The sequence below is a fragment of the Vipera ursinii genome (assembly GCF_947247035.1).
Source record: "Vipera ursinii genome assembly, chromosome: 1".
In the NCBI taxonomy this organism is placed as follows: domain Eukaryota; kingdom Metazoa; phylum Chordata; class Lepidosauria; order Squamata; family Viperidae; genus Vipera; species Vipera ursinii.
This window is the reverse complement of record NC_139512.1, coordinates 254,178,001-254,196,405: the sequence shown is the minus strand read 5'-3', so window position 1 is coordinate 254,196,405 and position 18,405 is coordinate 254,178,001. Positions and strand designations below refer to the sequence as shown.

Sequence of the window (18,405 nt, the reverse complement as noted above, 5' to 3'; positions counted from 1 at the left end):
CTTTAGAGTTGGTAAGCTGTGGATGCTTTGCTTGGTATTTTTTATACTCCGTGTAGGCTGAAGAGTCCCTAGATTGCGTGGGTTGGATACCGTATGTAGAAAATAGGTAAATGAATGCAGAAGCTGATGAGCTATCTTGCTAGCAAATGGGACTCCGCTCAAATAAAACTTACCAAGCAAGGATGTTTTGGTTTTCTAGCTGTATATTAATTAGGCATAGGTATTTCATAGCATGATGGATAAGTTTGTTTATAGGCATGTACATTGTTTGCTTTTATTTTGCAATGCCTGCAGCTGATTTGTTGCTTTTCCCTAAAAGAAGAATACATACCATAATCCAAAAATATTAACCTAGAGGGGGAGAAGTCACCTGCTGCTCCCAACCTTATAACTCTTATGTGCCTTCACATTTTGCAGTTCTTTAAAAACTTGCTTCTAACGTGATTCCTTTTCATTTTGTTCTTAAGTCAAAAGAAATGAGTTCTTGATATAACGTAGGACTTTGGATTTTATCATTTACAAATCAAATATATTACATAAACCAGTTTTCCCCAAACTCTGGATTAACTCTTAAAATTTCCAGCCAGCACGGCTATTGCTCAGAATTCTGGCACTTGAAATCCAGACATATATGGAGAGACAGCAACCCTATTTGGTAAACAGCAACAATAAAAAATAAGAATACAGACTTAACTCAGAGCAATCAACCAACAACAATTTGAAAAGATATAGGATCAGAACATTCTGGAAATTATTCTTCATTTCTATACAAGCCATTAGCTCTATGTATTTTTGAGCAAATCAGCTCCAAACGCCTGAAAAAGCAAACAAGCGGGTTTTTTTTATATTCTAAATAATTTATGATGAAGATTGGGAAAGATTATGGCAAGTACTGGTAATGGCCAGAAGCCATTATAGACATAGTTATACCAAAGAGTAAAAAAAATTTATTAAGATCCTCCACTGTTTAAAAACATCTTCAAAAAAGGCAAAATAGTAAAATTTACTTTGAAGTAAGATTTAGCTTTATATGGCATTTCGCTGATAGGACCCAAATTCAAATGCTCATTCCAGTCTAAACTTCTCATTCCAACTTTAGTTTCTTTGCATCCCCGCCGTCTTCAGCTTTCTTTTCAGATGGTCTCTTCTTTAAACCTTTCATTTTTCTAGTCTGCAGTTTACCCAGGTCCTGTGTCTGCATGTGAATCCGCCCATATTTTGTCCCAAAGACATCGTGAGAGACGTTCTTCTTCTTCTTTGGCTAGAAATACAAGACAGTGCCCATTTTCTGATCTAGAGTGACACTTCTTCAAAATGCAATCCCTGTCCAATACCCGCCGGAAAATGTCCTTCCATTACAACTTAAAATCTAATTAGTTAATTCACCATTTCATCTATTTTGAATTAATTAGGAGAAACACAACAAATATCACCTGGGGAGTTATGCTGAAGCCTCATTTTTTTATTTTTTATTTTTTTATTTTAATTCCATTTATATCCCGCCCTTCTCCGAAGACTCAGGGCGGCTTACAAGCTTAGCAGTAGCCTTCATTCTATGTATATGCCTGCTTATTAGGGCTTTCACACACACCCCAAGCGGTATTATTACAAAGTCAGCTTAATTGCCCCCAACAATCTGGGTCCTCATTTTACCTACCTCGGAAGGATGGAAGGCTGAGTCAACCTTGAGCCTGGTGGGATAAGAACCTGCACTAATTGCAGGCAGCTGGTGTTACTTAAGGAGGCATTAGCCCACTGCTCCACCAAGGCTCTTTTTGAGGATCAAGTTCAACTCAGTGCTTCGTACCTCTACTGACTTCCAATGTCCCAGCCACTCCCAGAATTTTCATCAAGAGCCATAAGTAGGTTGAGCCACAGATGAGGGAAGCACTCAAGTTAGAGAAAACTAGTTTAATTTGCAAAAACTCCCAAAACAATGATTTAAGGATTACAAAATTAAACTAACCCTGTCATATCAGGTTAGCTCTTTATGATATGACCTAAACACATCCACAGTGTTTAGTGTGTAGTGGTTAAGACATCAGGCGAGAGACTGGAACAGCGTGAGTTCTACTCCTGCTTTAGGCACGAAGTCATTCTCTTTCAGTCTAAGGCGGCAGCAAGTGGCAAACGACTTCCAAAATCTTACCAAGAAAACTGCAGGGACTAGTCCAGGCAGCTGCCAGGAATCAAGACTGGCTTGAAGGCATACATACCAGGCTATCCCTCCCTCAACAGAATAAATTGTGATTACAAATAAGCAAGTAGCAATCATTCCCGAAGTCCCATATTGGGATACGGTAATTATTTAGCAGATTTAATCCTCAAAGTACATTAAGTACATATTAGTGGATTTAATTAAGTAGCTATAACTGTAAAGAGTTATGCCGTGTTTCTCCGAAAATACAAGCTACCCAGAAAATAAGATCTAGCTTGATTTTTTTTTTGCGGTTGGGCCTAATATAAGCCCTACCCCCCCCCCCAAAAATAAGCCCTACCCCGCCCACTCCATCCCACCGTAGGTTTTTTTGGCAGGCTGGATCACATGCCTCCCCCCGTCCCCCGCCTTGCCTGCTGCCGGTGCCACCGCTGCGAGGTGGCCTGAACGTTAAGAGAGCCAGGCAAGCAGAGACTGTCTCCTTTCTATCCCTGCCCTGGATTGGAGAATCCAGCAGGCAGGTGGAGGTGGGGGCTGGCCGGGGCCTCAACCAGCAGCTTCTCTCCTTCACCCTCACCCTAAAGCAGCCCCCGGAGGTGGTCTGCACTGCCCCGCAGGCTTTGCCGGCTTTCTCCTCCTCTGCGGAAGGGCAGGAAAGAAAGCTGGGCATCCCGAGACGCCCCACTCTGGGAGGCGACCCACGTTTCCCTCGGTGGGGGAGGAAGGCTTTGGAAACTGTCTTTTAATTTACATTCGTCATCAATATTGTAATCCGTCCCTTTGTTTTTCAAAAAGATGATTTGTATGAAGTTGAACGCTCACGTAAAGCAGTGGTACACCCTGAATGAGGAAGCAGCATGAGCCTTGAGGGTGCAAGTTTCTGTATTTCCACAGCTCATGCACAGAATTCACACTGCACCTTCCCACTGGTGATCAAGGAGGCTAGTCGTGGTAAATACAAATCATTTTTTTTTTGAAAAATAAAGGGACGGATTACAATATTGATGATGAATGTAAATGAAAAGGCAGTTTCCAAAGCCTTCTTCCCCCGTGGAGGGAAACCAGAGTCGCCTGGTGGGCGGGGTGCCAGCCGGGCTGAGCCTTGTGATGAAAAAAATAAGACACCCTCCAAAAATAAACCCTAATGGGTCTTTTGGACCAAAAATAAATATAAGACCCGAGCTTATTTTTGGGGAAAAATGGGTAGTTAAGTTGCTCTGTTCCACAAACAGAAAAATCTTTTCAATTATATATCACTTTCAGTTCTGCACATGGGCAGATTTTCCTGGCCTAAATGTATAAAGATTTTTCTACATACCTTGAGAGCTTTAGGTTTCTTTAGTGACAGCTTATAAAGATCATCTGATGCCAAATGTGTTCTCCTTATCACCAAATCTAATGAAGGTCCCATATCTTCAAGTTCAATCCTTGGTATCTTACAACCAGACTTTTTCAATAACACCCTTGAAAATGGGACAAGGGAAACAAAAATTTATTGATTAGTTCATCTAACATTCTGAATCCTTGTAGCAATCTTTCTCTAGAGCAGGGGTAGGCAACCTCGGCTCTTTTATGACTCATGGACTTCAACTCCCAGAATTCCTAAGTCAGCATAGCTGACTAAGGAATTCTGGGAGTTGAAGTCCATGAGTCATAAAAGAGCAGAGGTTGCCTACCCCTGCTCTAGACCGTTCAGCACAAAGAACAAACCACTCCTATGCAGTTCATATCAATACCTCATGCCAACTTGCAAAGCTATATCAAGTCTACATTAATAGTATCAATGGACTTACTAAAATCAAGTACTGAATAAAAGATTCTGGGATTAGAACTAAACAGAAAGGAGCAATAATCCATAATGTTTGCCTCCCAAAAGTATATTAGCAGTCCTTTCTCCATATATTCTTTCTGGAGAAACGTTATGAGGAATAATGACCATATACTTTTGTGAGATAGAAAATACTGCTTCATTTACCATAGAGATAGCATACTTTGGCTTATTTTGCAGAGAAGTATTTTGAGAGTAAAATTTATAATGCCTTCCGTCTTTGGCTATAGGAGTAACTTTCAAAGGGAACAATTTCATGAGATCAAATAGTGACAAAAATATTATCAAAGAGGTTATAAAATAGAAATTGAGGTTGTATATTGCAGGAAAAAAAATAACAGAAATACAACTAGAATGCAGCTTGGATAAAGAAGATAGAGAAAGAAAGAAAAAAAGGGGGGGAGAACAGCAGAAATCATGGAGAAAAGGGCAAGGAAGATCAAAAATTGGTCAACATCGGATAAAGATGAACTGCCGGGTTTTTGGTTGAAACATCTGACTGAGTAATTGGATTTTAGAGTCTACACTTGGAAAACAACATTACAACCAATGACGGAGAGGCAGATTTCTAGACTATATTGGCACTGCAACCCATACAAGATATTCTTCCTTCTCCTTCTGCATGCCTCCAAATCTAAAGGCTGGATAGAAAAAAGAAAACTTCCAACATCATTCTGCTGTGTCTAGAAGACAGCTGGATACTGTCCTCACCATCCTACACCCATTTTACCATTGGTATCATTCAGTTCTGTCTCCTTTATTCTGAGCATACTCTCCCCATCTACTATCGCAGCAATAGAGAGGTATGACATCCAGCTGTTCATCCGTTTGTTTTTGATCCATATTTAATTTCAAAACTAAGGACTTGGTGCAATCTAGTTTCCAAAATAGTAGCCCAATCAGCTTGTAAGAGAAATGGATTAATTGCAGGATATCTGAGTAACGTCTTCTCCATCCCTTGTTGAAATTACACACAAAAAACAATCAATTGCAGCCTAACAGCAGCTAGTTGCAATTAATATACTTTAACATAAATGAATTAATATTGTTAATATACTTCTTGGTTCATCAGTCCCAAGTGCCCCTGCACATACCAGTTGTTTAAAACATGTATCTAGTGCCACATTCTACCAAAGCTGTATTAATATCAGACATGACTAAGTTTGAAAAGAGATGTACCAGCTCATACAAGGTAAACAATGTATTCTCTGTATTTATCACAAATTCCTTTTATAACCTTATCAGAAACCCTGTTCTTATTACATCTGAATTATATTCCTGCTTATTAACATTTAGTAGATTGATAACTACAATTAATTTTGAGGACATTCATCAAATTAATTAAAGCATTTGAACATTTTCAACAGTTGGAATTTCCCCATAACGTGCAGCCTACGAGTGGCAGCAGTTTCCAAATCTTCAGACTGATACGTATGATTTGTTCTTTTCTCATTATTCTCTCCACTGAGATGTTTAGTCAACCAAGCATGATATAATAGGTCTGATATTATTGGGGGATAATAAAGATTGGTAAACATATACTCTGATCTTATGTTCCAACCTCCTTCTATTATCTTAAGAGAGAGTGTAAAGCTTTATGCTTCAGACTTTGGACAGTTGCATAACCACATGAAACTTAATGTTTATGATTGGATTCTATACAGGATTCAAAAAGAATTCTCAAAGTTTGGGATACTCCAGATATGGCCATGTTGTATGAAAAATTCTGAGAATTTGTCTCAGTACATACAGTATGTAGTAATGTGTTTTATATTCACAGAAGACAAGTGGCCCTAATATTTAAAACGTATTAAGAAACTAAGACATATCTTTGTGGGTCATAATAAACCTGAGCTGATATCATAGCAAAGCAGAGGAAATTTGAGATCAACAGTTTGTAAATAGGTCTTGTGTCTATTTTTTTTTTGCAGAAATAGAACAGCAAAGTAGGAATATCAGTATTCAACAATCACTCTATCCCAGACACCGAATTGCTGAAGATAGCAATACGAAGCTAACAGTTATTATATAACAATCCAAAATAGGTAATTAAATCTAGAAAAACCTTCAAGCGTAAAATACAGTAGAATACAGTAGGCGATATTAAGCTCTGTGTTAGCACAGTAAAGGTTAATAAATATTAACAGTGGAAGAGCAATACTAATAAAAGCAATCACAACTGGATAGCTTGAACCTCAAGGAATATTGTAGAAATAATAGTGTACCTCCTGGTTAAAAGGAGGGTACTTTTGTGAGCATTTTCTGGGGAAATCATGATTTTTGGGGAAAGAATTTGCTTGTGGGCATATGTGTTTCATATGTACATACTCTTTGCTAGTGTTGAGAATCCATAGTTTTTACCATGTTTAGCTTGAAAATAAAATCTGTAAGTTCAATTAATATACCTGTAACATTATGTTTCTTCTAAGTAGATGAGGATTTTAGTGGTCTTTAGCCATTTCATACAGACAGCAGGTGTAGCGCACAATGCAATATTTTATAATATGTGGGATAATACCATGGGAAGCCAGCCTGAAAGGATGAAATTAGACTTTTTCCCACCTAAAATGCCTCTCCTACACTGCTCTACAGATGCACCCCATTTCTAGTCCTAGTCAGTGTATGATTGCACATAGTGGCACGTATCCAACCACCATACAGACTTACTTGTAACTTCTTATATAGATCTTTTCGTCCACTGCTGTGAAGTGCAGAACATGTTCTAAGCCGGCCAGACGAATACTGGGTACAACAGGACCTCTGAAAAAATCTAAAGGGCAAAAAAGAGCAAGAGCCATTTGTTAAAAGGTGGTCCAACGATGCCAGGGATCCCTTAAGGCCCTCTCTGGGGTTTGCAAAAATCAAAATTATTTGCCAGATATTAAAAGATATTTGCAAACATTTAACAATGTAACTCTTCTCATTATAACTTTTATTAATTTTAAAAGTTTTTTCCATGAAAAATATTTTATGTTAATATCTACTAGATTTAATATTATTATTTTTACGTGACTCAATAAAAATTTTCATATGGTAAATATAAATAAATATACAAAAAGAGATCTTTTGGGGGGTCCTCCATCATTTTTAAAAGTGGGATCCTGAAAGCAAAAAGTTTAAGAAACAGGTCTGTATGACACCATCAGGTTAACTCAAATGGCTTACCAATCAGAAGGCTTTTTAACCTTCTGTGTTCTTCATTGAGGTCAAAAGCATCTCCTGCAAATATCAGCATGGGCTTTGTTCCTTCTGGACACTTGCTGTTCTATTATAAAAATTAAAAGATTAAAGAACAAAAAGGGTTGGCAGAGGACCAAGAGAAGGAGAAAAAGTGTCCCAGAAGACCTAAGACCAGGTCACTCATAAGAGGAACAGACTGCTGGGTAGAGCTTGCCAATGTTAACTGGCAGCTCTGATGTTCCTTTTTTTTTTTTTTTGGATACGTTGGGATTACACCCCAAGCTGTCGTCTGTACTAACTGAGAATTGTGGAAAGTATTTAGTGGGCAACATAGTTAAATTAAAAAAAGGCAATTAAACCAGTAACCCAACAAATTGGGTACTTTAAAAGTTAACTATTGTTTGATGTGCTCTTAAAAACTGAAATGACAGGCAACGTATTAGAAAAATGTTTCTTCTAAGACACTGCATTGTGGCATGTACATTTACTGTCAAAAAAAAAGCAAGTGCTCCTATATGGTTAAAAATGTTTCGATATAGGCAGACATAGGCTGCTGAAACAAATGTGATCTTCTATGTTTTTATTTAAATCATTTGACAGCACCACTGGTAAAACACTGCCCTGCAAATGTCAGCCAAAAGTAACAGCTTAAATATCCAGGAATACTTGGAACAAGTAGAGCAGCTGATGGTGTCAATCAAAAGCAGTAACCCGTCACAGCTGGATGGACTTGACTACACAATTTCAAGCCACCTGGACTGTAGCAAACTACAGCTTCTCCATGGATACCCATCACCAAGTTTCAAAAACAGATTCTGCTGAAGTACCAATGAGAACAAACCATGGGAAAAGCTTCCTGGATAAAGATATACTCTTTCACAGATTTATAGTCAAATTGAGTTTCAAATAGTATCCCTGGTTTTCCTGTATCAGTTTAAAAAGTGTTAACACAAACAAGTGTTTAGTACAAAATTAAATTAAATTAAACAGAGCTATCTGGTACAGCGGTTAAGGTTAGAAACTGGGAGACGGTGAGTTCTATTTCCGCTTTAGGCATGAAGTCAGCTGGGTGACTTTAGACCAATCATGTACTCTCAGCTCTAGGTAGGAGACAATGTCAAACCACTTCCAAAATCTTGTCAAGAAAACTGTAGAGACTAATCCAGGCAGTTATCAATGCTGACTCAAAGGCACAGATAAATAAGTATGATCAAAATACATTAAAAGAGGTCCTTGGTGCTCTCTGAGCTTGTTTTCTTGCAGGCATCATCAAGGACCTTCTGCAAGAAAACAAGCAAGTTCGGAGAGCACCAAGGACCACTCATGTCAACCCTGAGCTACAAATATTCTCCTTTATTAATGCATTAAAAGACTGATCAAACAGCAATTCAGAAGCAGAAATCAGAGAGAAAAGAGATACACCCCCAACAGATTACGTCAGTAAGGGAACTGGTAATATTTTGGAATATGTCACCTTAATATCTCTGAGGGCAACAAACTTCTCAATGCCCAGTTCAATCATATCCAGAATATGATAGTCATACATTCGACCTACCAAAAGAGAGTGAAAGATAATTAAAATTTGTCTTCTGTCAATGCAATACATTTCCACTTTAGAAATAAATGCTTTTTTTAGGGTACATGGTTTACACATATAGTAAGTTTCTCACAAATTCTTCACGCATCTTTCTGATACCTGTGTTAACATAGCTTCTATGTTTTTCTTTAAAGCATTAGAAACCATTAGTAAGGCTGACAACATAACAAGTCCAGCGCTATCTTTTACTCAAACTCACTCAACAACGTAGTGAGTTACACTACAAGCAAACCACACTGGCCTAGTTTGCACTGAGTAATCAAAGAAGCATTGTGACTTTTGTTACATGATTCAGAAACTTTGATTTCAGACAAAGTTAGCCAAGCAGATGTATCAAAACCTATCTGCATTGATTAATAACCCTGAAAGAGATGAGTTTGTATAAGCTGGCCTTGACCACAATTCCTCCACTGATCTTTTCTTTAAATTCCACCTATTTGGCTCAAGGCAAGAACAGGCTTGTTTTCACACTGAGAGGCTCTTGATCTACTTTCTCCAACCGACAATAATTATATAAATAAAACCCAGACACGTTACCTACGATCAGATTATTAGGCCTCTTCTTACTATGAGATCCAAACAGGAACAAAGAACAATCAGACTTCTTGGAAAAAAATTCCTAATAATAAGAGCACAGAGGTTTAAATATATCGAAATGCCTCGCAGAACACAAAACCAGCTTTCAGGACATAATTGGACTGAGCAGCTATTATGCCACTGTAAATTTTGCCAAAAGAGAAGATTCCATTGGCTTACAACTCCCAATTCCACCTTCTCCTTGTTTAGCAAACACATTCTGATCCAACCACTCGGTCATTGAGTGACATGGTTGCTAAGCAAACATTGGATGGACACGGCAAAGAACACCAGTTGCTGCGGTCTCATACAGATAAAGTTCTCATACGGTATTCTGTCCCTGACCTATTTCTTGTCCTTTTTTTTTTTTTTGCTCTGTTGCAGGGTGGAGAGATCGCCTAAACAAGTTGTCTTTTCCTGAGCTGCTTTCCTTAACATCAAGTTAACATGCTGAGCTCTGTGACCTTAATTAGTTGGTAAGAATCATCTACTGCCTAAACTGACCAGACCCTAAATCAGTTTCACACTGAAGGCTCCTGTTGTGTGGTCTGCAAAGGCTGGTCATAAATGCATGCATTGGTTGGAAAATGATTTTTTTTTACTACTGTTTATTACAGTTTTATTTGCAAATGGTTGCTAACGAGACACTAAATGAACAATGACTATAAAGCACACTGGTGATGTTACCTAGTACAGCAAGAAAATGTCTGCAAGAAAATAACCAAGCTCAGTGAGCACCAGTGACCCCCACTGTTCAAGTCTGAGCTACCAATATTCTCTTTTATCAATAATCTATGGAGTACTCTAGATCAAAATCAGCAAAGATTTTGCAGTTATCCTTTGTCAGAAATTCAGAGAGTAACTGAATAGAAATTGTTATCACAATATATCAGACATGTCAAACACAAGGCCCGGGGCCCGGATGCGGCCCGCGAAGTGGTTTCATGTGGCCCGCGAAGCCATCCTGGAAACAGTGAGGGAACGGCCCCCACTGCCTTGGCCCTGGCCCAGAGACCCTCCTTCTGCCAGAGACCCTCAGATCTGTCCCACTCCTGCCCAGGCCCCCATAGGCACCCTTGATGCGAACGATGTAGAGCTGGCCACACCCACCCAGTAGGCCATACGCACTCTAGCCACGCCCACCCAGTAGGCCACGCCCACCCTGGCCATACCCACCCGGCCCCCTGAGGGCAACCGCAATGCTGATGTGGCCCTCAATGAAATTGAGTTTGACACCCCTGCAATATATTGTTCATAAAACGCCGAATGCTGCATTTTTTCCACAGACTGACAGAACTCTTTCAAATTCCAGTTCCTTCTGGGTTAACATAATGGCAGCTTCAAACTGAGAACAAACTTCTCTCAACTTCTTTACAAAAGAATACAATGACCTCAGGGTAAGTTATAAACCAAAGCAATAGGACTATTGTTCCTTTTTCTTCATAACTGTTCCACGCCCATAATGTAACCCAGAAGAAACATTATGCAAAAACAATATTCTCATTTTTTAGCTTATAATCAAAACCATATTCTGCTTTCTCAAGCTATGGTGTGTTTCTCTAAGGCCTGGAAACTGTTCTTAAGCCTTAGAAAATGTTTTTGTGGGGAAAACAGGAGGCAGAAATATGGGTATTTTTGCTCTCTTGAGTTGGCCAAAATATAAATATTTTAAAAAGCTGGATAAAAATATAATAACAATTATCAGAAGGATTAGTTATCTCTTCTGTGACAGATCCATCTAGAGGCAAAAAAAAGTATTACTAGAGAACTCAGACAATAACTACTGCAACATTTATTTTACTTGTTTCCATGGCCCAATTGAAGCTATATCAAGCTAACTCTTACAAGAGCATCAGCTTGGGAAATCTAGAAATCATTTTCAGCTTAAGCTAGATATCTTGTGACCCACTGGCTCATCATTCCAGAGGCATTTTCTCATAAGATTCCTCCAAATCTCCAATTAATTCCTGCCAGCTTCCCACAGGACTGAATAGAGACAGAGAGGTAAGCAAAACAATGGAAGAGCTTCTGCTTTGAAAATATTCCATGTTGAACTGTGTAGCACAAACATCAGGAGTTGACCACAGGAAACGTTTTGTGACATTTTATTATGTTATAAACTGTTTGGTGATAATTTTTATGTCAGGTTTTATAAAATTTTACAATTTCAATTCAATGGGAGGCACGGGTCCCAGATTTTGAACAAACTGTCTATGTTAGCCCATCTGAAATACATTGGTTCAAAAACTGTTGCCCTGTGGTGCACCATTTTGCCCAAATAAAAGTTATGGGAACAAGGGTTTTAGTAGTACACAAACAGTAATTTAATTCACCCAATATTTGTCAGGTTGCGATTAATCCTGGCATGTTTGAACCAAGTTACATTTAGTATTTAGAACTGCTTTGGATTCAGATGACAAGTTGATCATAACTTAAAACAAAAACAAATGTTCACACTCGGGCTGCAACCCGCGGCTCCGGAGCCGCATGCAGCTCTTTCAGCCGTCTCCTGCGGGGCTCCCAATCTGCTGCTATGTGCAGTCCCAAAAAAAAGGGACTAAAAAAGTTCAACCAATCAATTCAAATATGCAGGGTAGGTGCATATCTCGCCTTGGCTCCACTCTTCAAACCCTGTTCTGCACATGTGCGCATGTACGTGCATGCACACACATTTTTTGCGGCTCCCAGTTTATCCTTTTGTGAGGGAACCGGTTCCGAGTGGCTCTTTCACTGTTTCAGGTTGCTGACCCCTGGGCTAGACAGTCACTTGTCTGAGATGGTATAGGTCCTCCTGCTTGAGCAGGGGGCTGGACTAGAAGACCTCCAAGGTCCCTTCCAGCTTCTATTCTATTCTAAACTCTCTTAGTGACATCAGACACGAGAGAGCTAGTTCAGCACAATGTTGGGGATAGCCAATACAGACTGGATATTTTGTAGCCAAATTAAATTTCACATGATTCCAGAAAGTGTTCGGGTCTATTTTGCTATCTCACATACGTAAGCCTAAACTTAATACTCACCAGAGAGGACTGGTCTTCAAAGGGCCTTGTAATGTTCTTTCTGAAACACATAGATTTTTTAAAACTCGTTAAGTACCTGCTTTAACCTACCTGAAAACTAGGAACCTTCCCCCCCAAAAAAAACCCTTGTTTGGTTCATATTATATGCTAAGCAAATCATGGATGCCTCCTCCTATAGCTTTCTAATTAGCAGATAGCACCCACTAGCAGAAGCCAATGGGCGCTGTCTGAACACAAGCATGGTTTAGCATGATGTGCAAACTGATCTAAAGTAAAATACTGTTGCTTTTCTTACCCGAGAACTGCGATGCCATTTGTTTTTGAGGCTGGTCATAAGGACTACCTCACCAATTCATACAGCAACTAATTAAATGTTCTTGGGCACTTTATTAGCAAAAATTTTGTCTCCTGCTTCTGATGTACCTCTTCCAAACATAGGGGCTCTCTTTTTATCACGGTTTCCAATACCAAGCTACCACTCATTACTAATACAATTCTTTGGAAATGTATTTGTGCTGTGACAGAAGGCTCATGCACATACTCTCCAGATGGATTAGATCAGAGGTCTGTGGGCCAGTACCGGGCCGCGGCATGTCAGCAACCGGTCCGCACAAATAAGCAAAACCCCATCCACGGGATGCAGGCAGCACCAAAACCACGCATTCTCCAGTCCACAGAAAAAAACTGTCTCCACACCTTTTTCAGCTGCTTTGCATAATCCTATTACAATGTGTGAATGGACATGCATATGTGTCATATATGTGTGTATACATACACATATACATACACACATATATATACATACATACATGTATGTGTATGTGTATGTGTGTGTGTGTGTGTATATATATATATATATATATATATATATATATACACACACACACACACACACACACACACACACACACACACACACACACACCAAATGCCACATAGATCTGTATCATATTTGAATACCAGAGAAAAATATACCAGCAATATATCACTCACTTTTTATATAGGACAGCGAAGGGCTTTTTCAGGGCATACTATAAGAAAAAAACATTTTAGTTTAGAAGCATTTAACAATGAAACATTCTTCAAATAAATGTTTTAAATAAAATGGAAATATATTTGTTAGCCTAGATCAGGGGTAGGCAACCTCGGCTCTTTTATGACTCATGGACTTCAACTCCCAGAATTCCTGAGTCAGCATAGCTGACTCAGGAATTCTGGGAGTTGAAGTCCATGAGTCATAAAAGAGCCGAGGTTGCCTACCCCTGGCCTAGATTAATGAGTGCCTGAGGGACTTCACCAGGCTTTAAGCTCACTAACAGGTTTCCAGCAATGGGTCTACCAAATAGCTATGTTAATCCCTTGCTGCCTCCTATAGCAGCACTGAGGCACAAATACTGTCATCGCACTAAAAAGGTTTCATCTGTATCAGATCAATTACCTTTTCCCACAGGTGAGGGAACAGCAACATTATGTTAGCATCTGATACCCTTCGCTGTTGTCCCCTTCTCATATCCTGACGAGTTTATTAAATAGGTGACACTTTCCTGTTGGAAGTCACTTCCACCCCACCCTTGCCAAGTTGGGGAGTTCTTCTGACAAGAGTAAAAAAATGACCTCTCAGCTTCATGGAAGGCATCCTCCTCTGGAATGTTTTAAAACTGTATTTTCCTTTTCCCTTACCTACTTTTCTTCCTCCAGCTCTAACACTAGGATCTCCTTATAAGGTAAAAGGTAAAGGTTCCCCCGCACATGCGTGCTAGTCGTTTCCAACTCTAGGGGCCGGTGCTCATCTCTGTTTCAAAGCCGAAGAGGCAGCGCTTGTCCGAGGACATCTCCGTGGTCATGTGGCTGGCATGACTAGACGCCAAAGGCGCACGGAACGCTGTTACCTTCCCACCGTAGTGGTCCCTATTTTTCTACTTGCATTTTTACGTGCTTTCGAACTGCTAGGTTGGCAGAAGCTGGGACGAGTAACAGGCGCTTACTCTGTTACGCGGCACTCAGGATTCGACCCGCCAAACTGCTGACCTTCTGATTGACAAGCTCAGCATCCTAACCCACTGAGCCACCGCGTCCCTTCTCCTTATAATGGATGCCCTTTAAAGATAAGTCCCCTTGAGCCCTCAAGAAATAGAAATAAGTTAAGTGAATACAGATATGTTTAGGAAGGCAGAGTAGGGAGAATGAAGAGACAAATGTAGGTCTCCTCTGTAACACATGTAATAGCTCCATGCACTCAAGATTTGGGCTTCTAGTCAACAAAATTCCAGTATAAGTAACAAAAGTTACCATTCCCTCAAATTCCATAAACTAATAGACTGCTACAGCAGGGGTCCCCAACCCCCAGTCCGTGGACCAGGACTGGGCCGCAGCATGCCAGAAACCAGGCCGTGCAAACAAGCAAACCCCCACCCACAAGATGCAGACAGTACAGGAAACCACGCCCCCTCCGGTCCACAGAAAAACCTCACTCCACGGAACCGGTCCCTGGTGCTCAAAAGGTTGGGGACCTCTGTGCTAGAGGACATATTTACCTTATTGTCTTTCAAGGAATATAAGACAAAAAACTGGAGCACAAAGAACTAAAAAATAAAATGCTGAGATTTTAATGACTGAATTCCTAATTCATTGTGCTCCAGATTCTGGTAATAACTAGTAATAATAGTAACAACTGGCAGTTGATAATAATGCTGAGAATAATGCTACATAAATAATTGTTCTCCAGAAGAATTATTTACAGCAATGGTTCTCAATCTGTGATCCACAGATCCCTGGGGGTCTGCGAGGGCTTGAAGAAATGTTACAATTTAAATCTTAAGTCTTGGGGGTCTGAGGCTGTGGTCTGTGGTCACAAAAGATATTCAAAGGGAGTCCATGGTGAAGAAAAGGTTGAGAACCACTGATTTACAGTATATTTTCTGGATCCAATCCCAAAGAAGTGCCATTACTTTTACAGAAATTTCTAAACATACTTACAATATTTTTGAGTACTTCTGCCACTGTTAAACTTGCATTTCCTCCTTTTATGAGCATTGCATTTTTGGTGTTTTCTGTCAGTTTAGGCTCTCTTTTTTCAAGAAATCTCTTGGCTCTCTTTGTTTTAGGCTTTCTGCCATGAAAAAAACCCCCAAACAAATAACATATTAAGTTTCACAAAATATTTAATCAAGACCTATAATGGTGTTATTTTGTTTAGCACTTCTAAATGCTTCCCATCATAAAATGGCAACATGACAATTCATAAAAAATACAAAAATGATATAACCACTAGCAGAACATTATTGATGCAAACTGAATCTATGGATGAAAAAGAGAAATGATGTCCAATGCATCTTAGAAAGACTACCTGCCTCTCAGCATGACCACTGAAGAGAGGCATCAAGTTTAAAAGAATAGCCCGATTCACACCAGGTTTTTGATCCAGTGTGGATGTCTAGGTTTTTATTTTAAAATTTAATTTTTTATCAGTATGTATTAAATGGGTAAAAATAGTTGAAAACTGTTTTGTGTTTTTTGTTATCTAAGGTTTTATGTACAGTATCTGGGTTTAGCGTGTGGAACTCTAAAAGTTAAAAATAGGCAAAAATAATTTAGTTTAAAACTGATGTATTAAGTTTTTTTTGTTATCTCTTCTTTATACAATCTGGGATTATTTGAGCCCCAATTTTTTTAGGAAACTCTGCTAGCAATCCTAGTTCATATGAGGTTTTTCCCCAGTAAATGACTGGTTCTTAAATGATTGATGACTTCAGAAGTCACCAAACATAACTTACGGGAGATCAGAATGTGAATGTGCAATTGGTATGTCACCTAATGTTTATCTGTTTCAAATTGGTTACAGTGGAATCAGTGCCTGAAAATGTTTTCAGATGTAATGTGAAAACTTGCCATAAGATATAGAGCAGAAAAGTGAACAATCTGGGAGCCAGCATGCCACATATATGTAGAAACTCTTCCAAAAGGAACTCAGGTTTATTTTGTTTGCTTGCAAGGTTGTTACGTGCAAACTCAAAATTACATTTAAAACCGTAAATAAGCCAACTACCAACCTTGGATTATTGGCTGTGTGGCTATCTTGTTTACCAATTGGACAGAATTTATCTGAAATTATAATCTCCAATGCACACAAATGCCAACTCAAGAATTGGCCAAAATAAAGTTGAATATTTGTATTTCTCCTCTCATGCCCTAAACCTAAAGTTTTATTTCTGCATAGGGAAAGAAAGAAAAGACTGCAAGGCTTGTTCACATTCTTTCCATGCATGCAAATAATTTAATTCTTGTTTTCTATTTTAAAGCAACATACATTTTTTATATTTCTGGAAGAGATAATCTAAGAAGTGTTTGAAAAATTAAAACTAAGTTGAAATATTATTCCTGGAATCTCCCCTTCCTAATTGACCAATGTTTTTCTTCTCTCCAACTAAGATACTCCATATTCACAAACAGCATATCTTAACTTGGTTTATTGAAGCATGACCTCTTGCCATAGGTACTACGTACCCATCTCATCTCTTCATTCCTCACCTCATTTCACTCAGTAAACCAGTACAACTATACATCATCTACTTCAGGATTTTTCTTTTGCAACTTGAAAAAATAATTCTCCATCAGAACTACTAGCACTCTCTCCAAAAATATTAACTTTATTTGATACACCAATGAATAAAATAAAAGCCAAACTTGTAATCATCCAAACACCAGCACGGAACCAAAACATCAGAGCGCCAGAGGGTGTGAAACAAGGCAGGAAACAAAAGGCACTTACAAACAACTGTCAGATTATAATGACTGTATTTCACATCTGTCTGCTGTACAATTGTCACAAACCCCCAAAGATGGAGAGGCATACATGTGTGTACTACTGGCAGAGGCACCTACCAAATAAACGTTCATTTCACCTCATTTGAAATTTAACTGCAACGTCTCAGAGAAAATACATAAAACCTTATTAACACGAAAGTCTTAAAATTCAGAAACGTTCCTTAACAAAAACTGCAGTTTAGCTGCATCCCACCAAGAACTTCACCGTTGCCTCTTAAATAGTGCAATAGTTTATTTTTTTTTAACCGCTTTCAAGATACTTAAGTGATTTTCCCCGCAAAGCGTATTAGTGAACGCCGACAGTGTTGTAGGGAAAACTGATAGACTGGACGTTTAATTTAGATCAGGGGTCTTCAAACTTGGCCCTTTTATGACTTGTGGACTTCAACTCCCAGAATTCCTCAGCCAGCCAGGGCTGGCTGAGGAATTCTGGGAGTTGAAGTCCACAAGTCATAAAAGGGCCAAGTTTGAAGACCCCTGATTTAGATTGATATATTCAGCCATGCCACAAGCAGATTTCTACCAACTGAAGATAAGCGGCGTGAGGTCGGGATGCCCCGTGAAATCTCCTGCCATAATAACCGCAAGCCTAAAACCGGTTCTTTCTTTTTTCGCACCTACTTGATAAAAAAAGGCTGCGCATATCACTTTAAAAATACTTTCACCACCCCCCCCCCCACTACGAGCCCAGAAATGCTTTCATTTAATAACCCCAAAAGGAAAAAAGTGCTGAAAACCCGGTACTTACACCACACGGTCTAAAGCCTCCATCTTCGCGGTGGTAGAGGACAGTTAAATGCACCCACGTGGAGCAGACACAGACACCGGAAAGTTATAAAACCACGTTGTGACATCATATCCGCCGTGGTTTGAACATAGAGATAGAAAATGAAGAACCCTAAGAAGCGGTGGTTCTTGAAGGTGTTACCGTACTTCAGTACACTGCATGCACAATTCGAATCTTACGTTAGACGCAACAGATTAGAGCAGAGGTCTTCAAACTTGGCCCTTTTATGACTTGTGGACTTCAACTCCCAGAATTCCTCAGCCAGGCACGCTGGCTGAGGAATTCTGGGAGTTGAAGTCCACATGTCATAAAAGGGCCAAGTTTGAAGATCCCTGGATTAGAGCCAAGGAATTCATGCTTTGTACTGCGTTATCTCCTGCTTTTAGTTCACATTTGATATGGGCAATGTCCTAATTCATGGTGTTCCACTTGAGT

At 39.3% G+C, this 18,405-nt stretch overlaps 1 protein-coding gene and 1 long non-coding RNA gene across 2 annotated transcripts; one reads left to right on the top strand and one right to left on the bottom strand.

Moving 5' to 3' along the window:
- Positions 1 to 494: 494 nt before the first annotated feature.
- On the bottom strand, positions 495 to 18,003 carry RPF2 (ribosome production factor 2 homolog). The gene is made up of 10 exons (XM_083349257.1): positions 17,932 to 18,003; positions 15,336 to 15,468; positions 13,353 to 13,390; positions 12,360 to 12,399; positions 9,301 to 9,382; positions 8,641 to 8,717; positions 7,152 to 7,251; positions 6,654 to 6,756; positions 3,477 to 3,621; positions 495 to 1,261 (listed from the first exon to the last, which is right to left on the bottom strand). The coding sequence occupies exons 1-10, from the start codon at positions 17,952 to 17,954 to the stop codon at positions 1,085 to 1,087; spliced, it is 918 nt and encodes a 305-aa protein (XP_083205383.1). The 5' UTR covers positions 17,955 to 18,003; the 3' UTR covers positions 495 to 1,084.
- LOC310632203 lies at positions 3,939 to 9,929 on the top strand. Its single transcript, XR_014490808.1, has 3 exons — positions 3,939 to 5,417; positions 5,918 to 6,031; positions 9,724 to 9,929. It is a non-coding gene; the product is annotated as an uncharacterized lncRNA (long non-coding RNA).
- Positions 18,004 to 18,405: the final 402 nt, after the last annotated feature.

Excerpts from the sequence above, each read along its gene's own strand:
- RPF2 (XM_083349257.1), bottom strand. The coding sequence starts at position 17,954 with ATGGAGGCTTTAGACCGTGTGGT. Across the intron at positions 13,391-15,335 it reads CAGAAGTACTCAAAAATATT|TATGCCCTGAAAAAGCCCTT; the intron begins GTAAGTATGTTT and ends TTTTTCTTATAG. Across the intron at positions 12,400-13,352 it reads TTCGCTGTCCTATATAAAAA|AAAGAACATTACAAGGCCCT; the intron begins GTGAGTGATATA and ends TATGTGTTTCAG.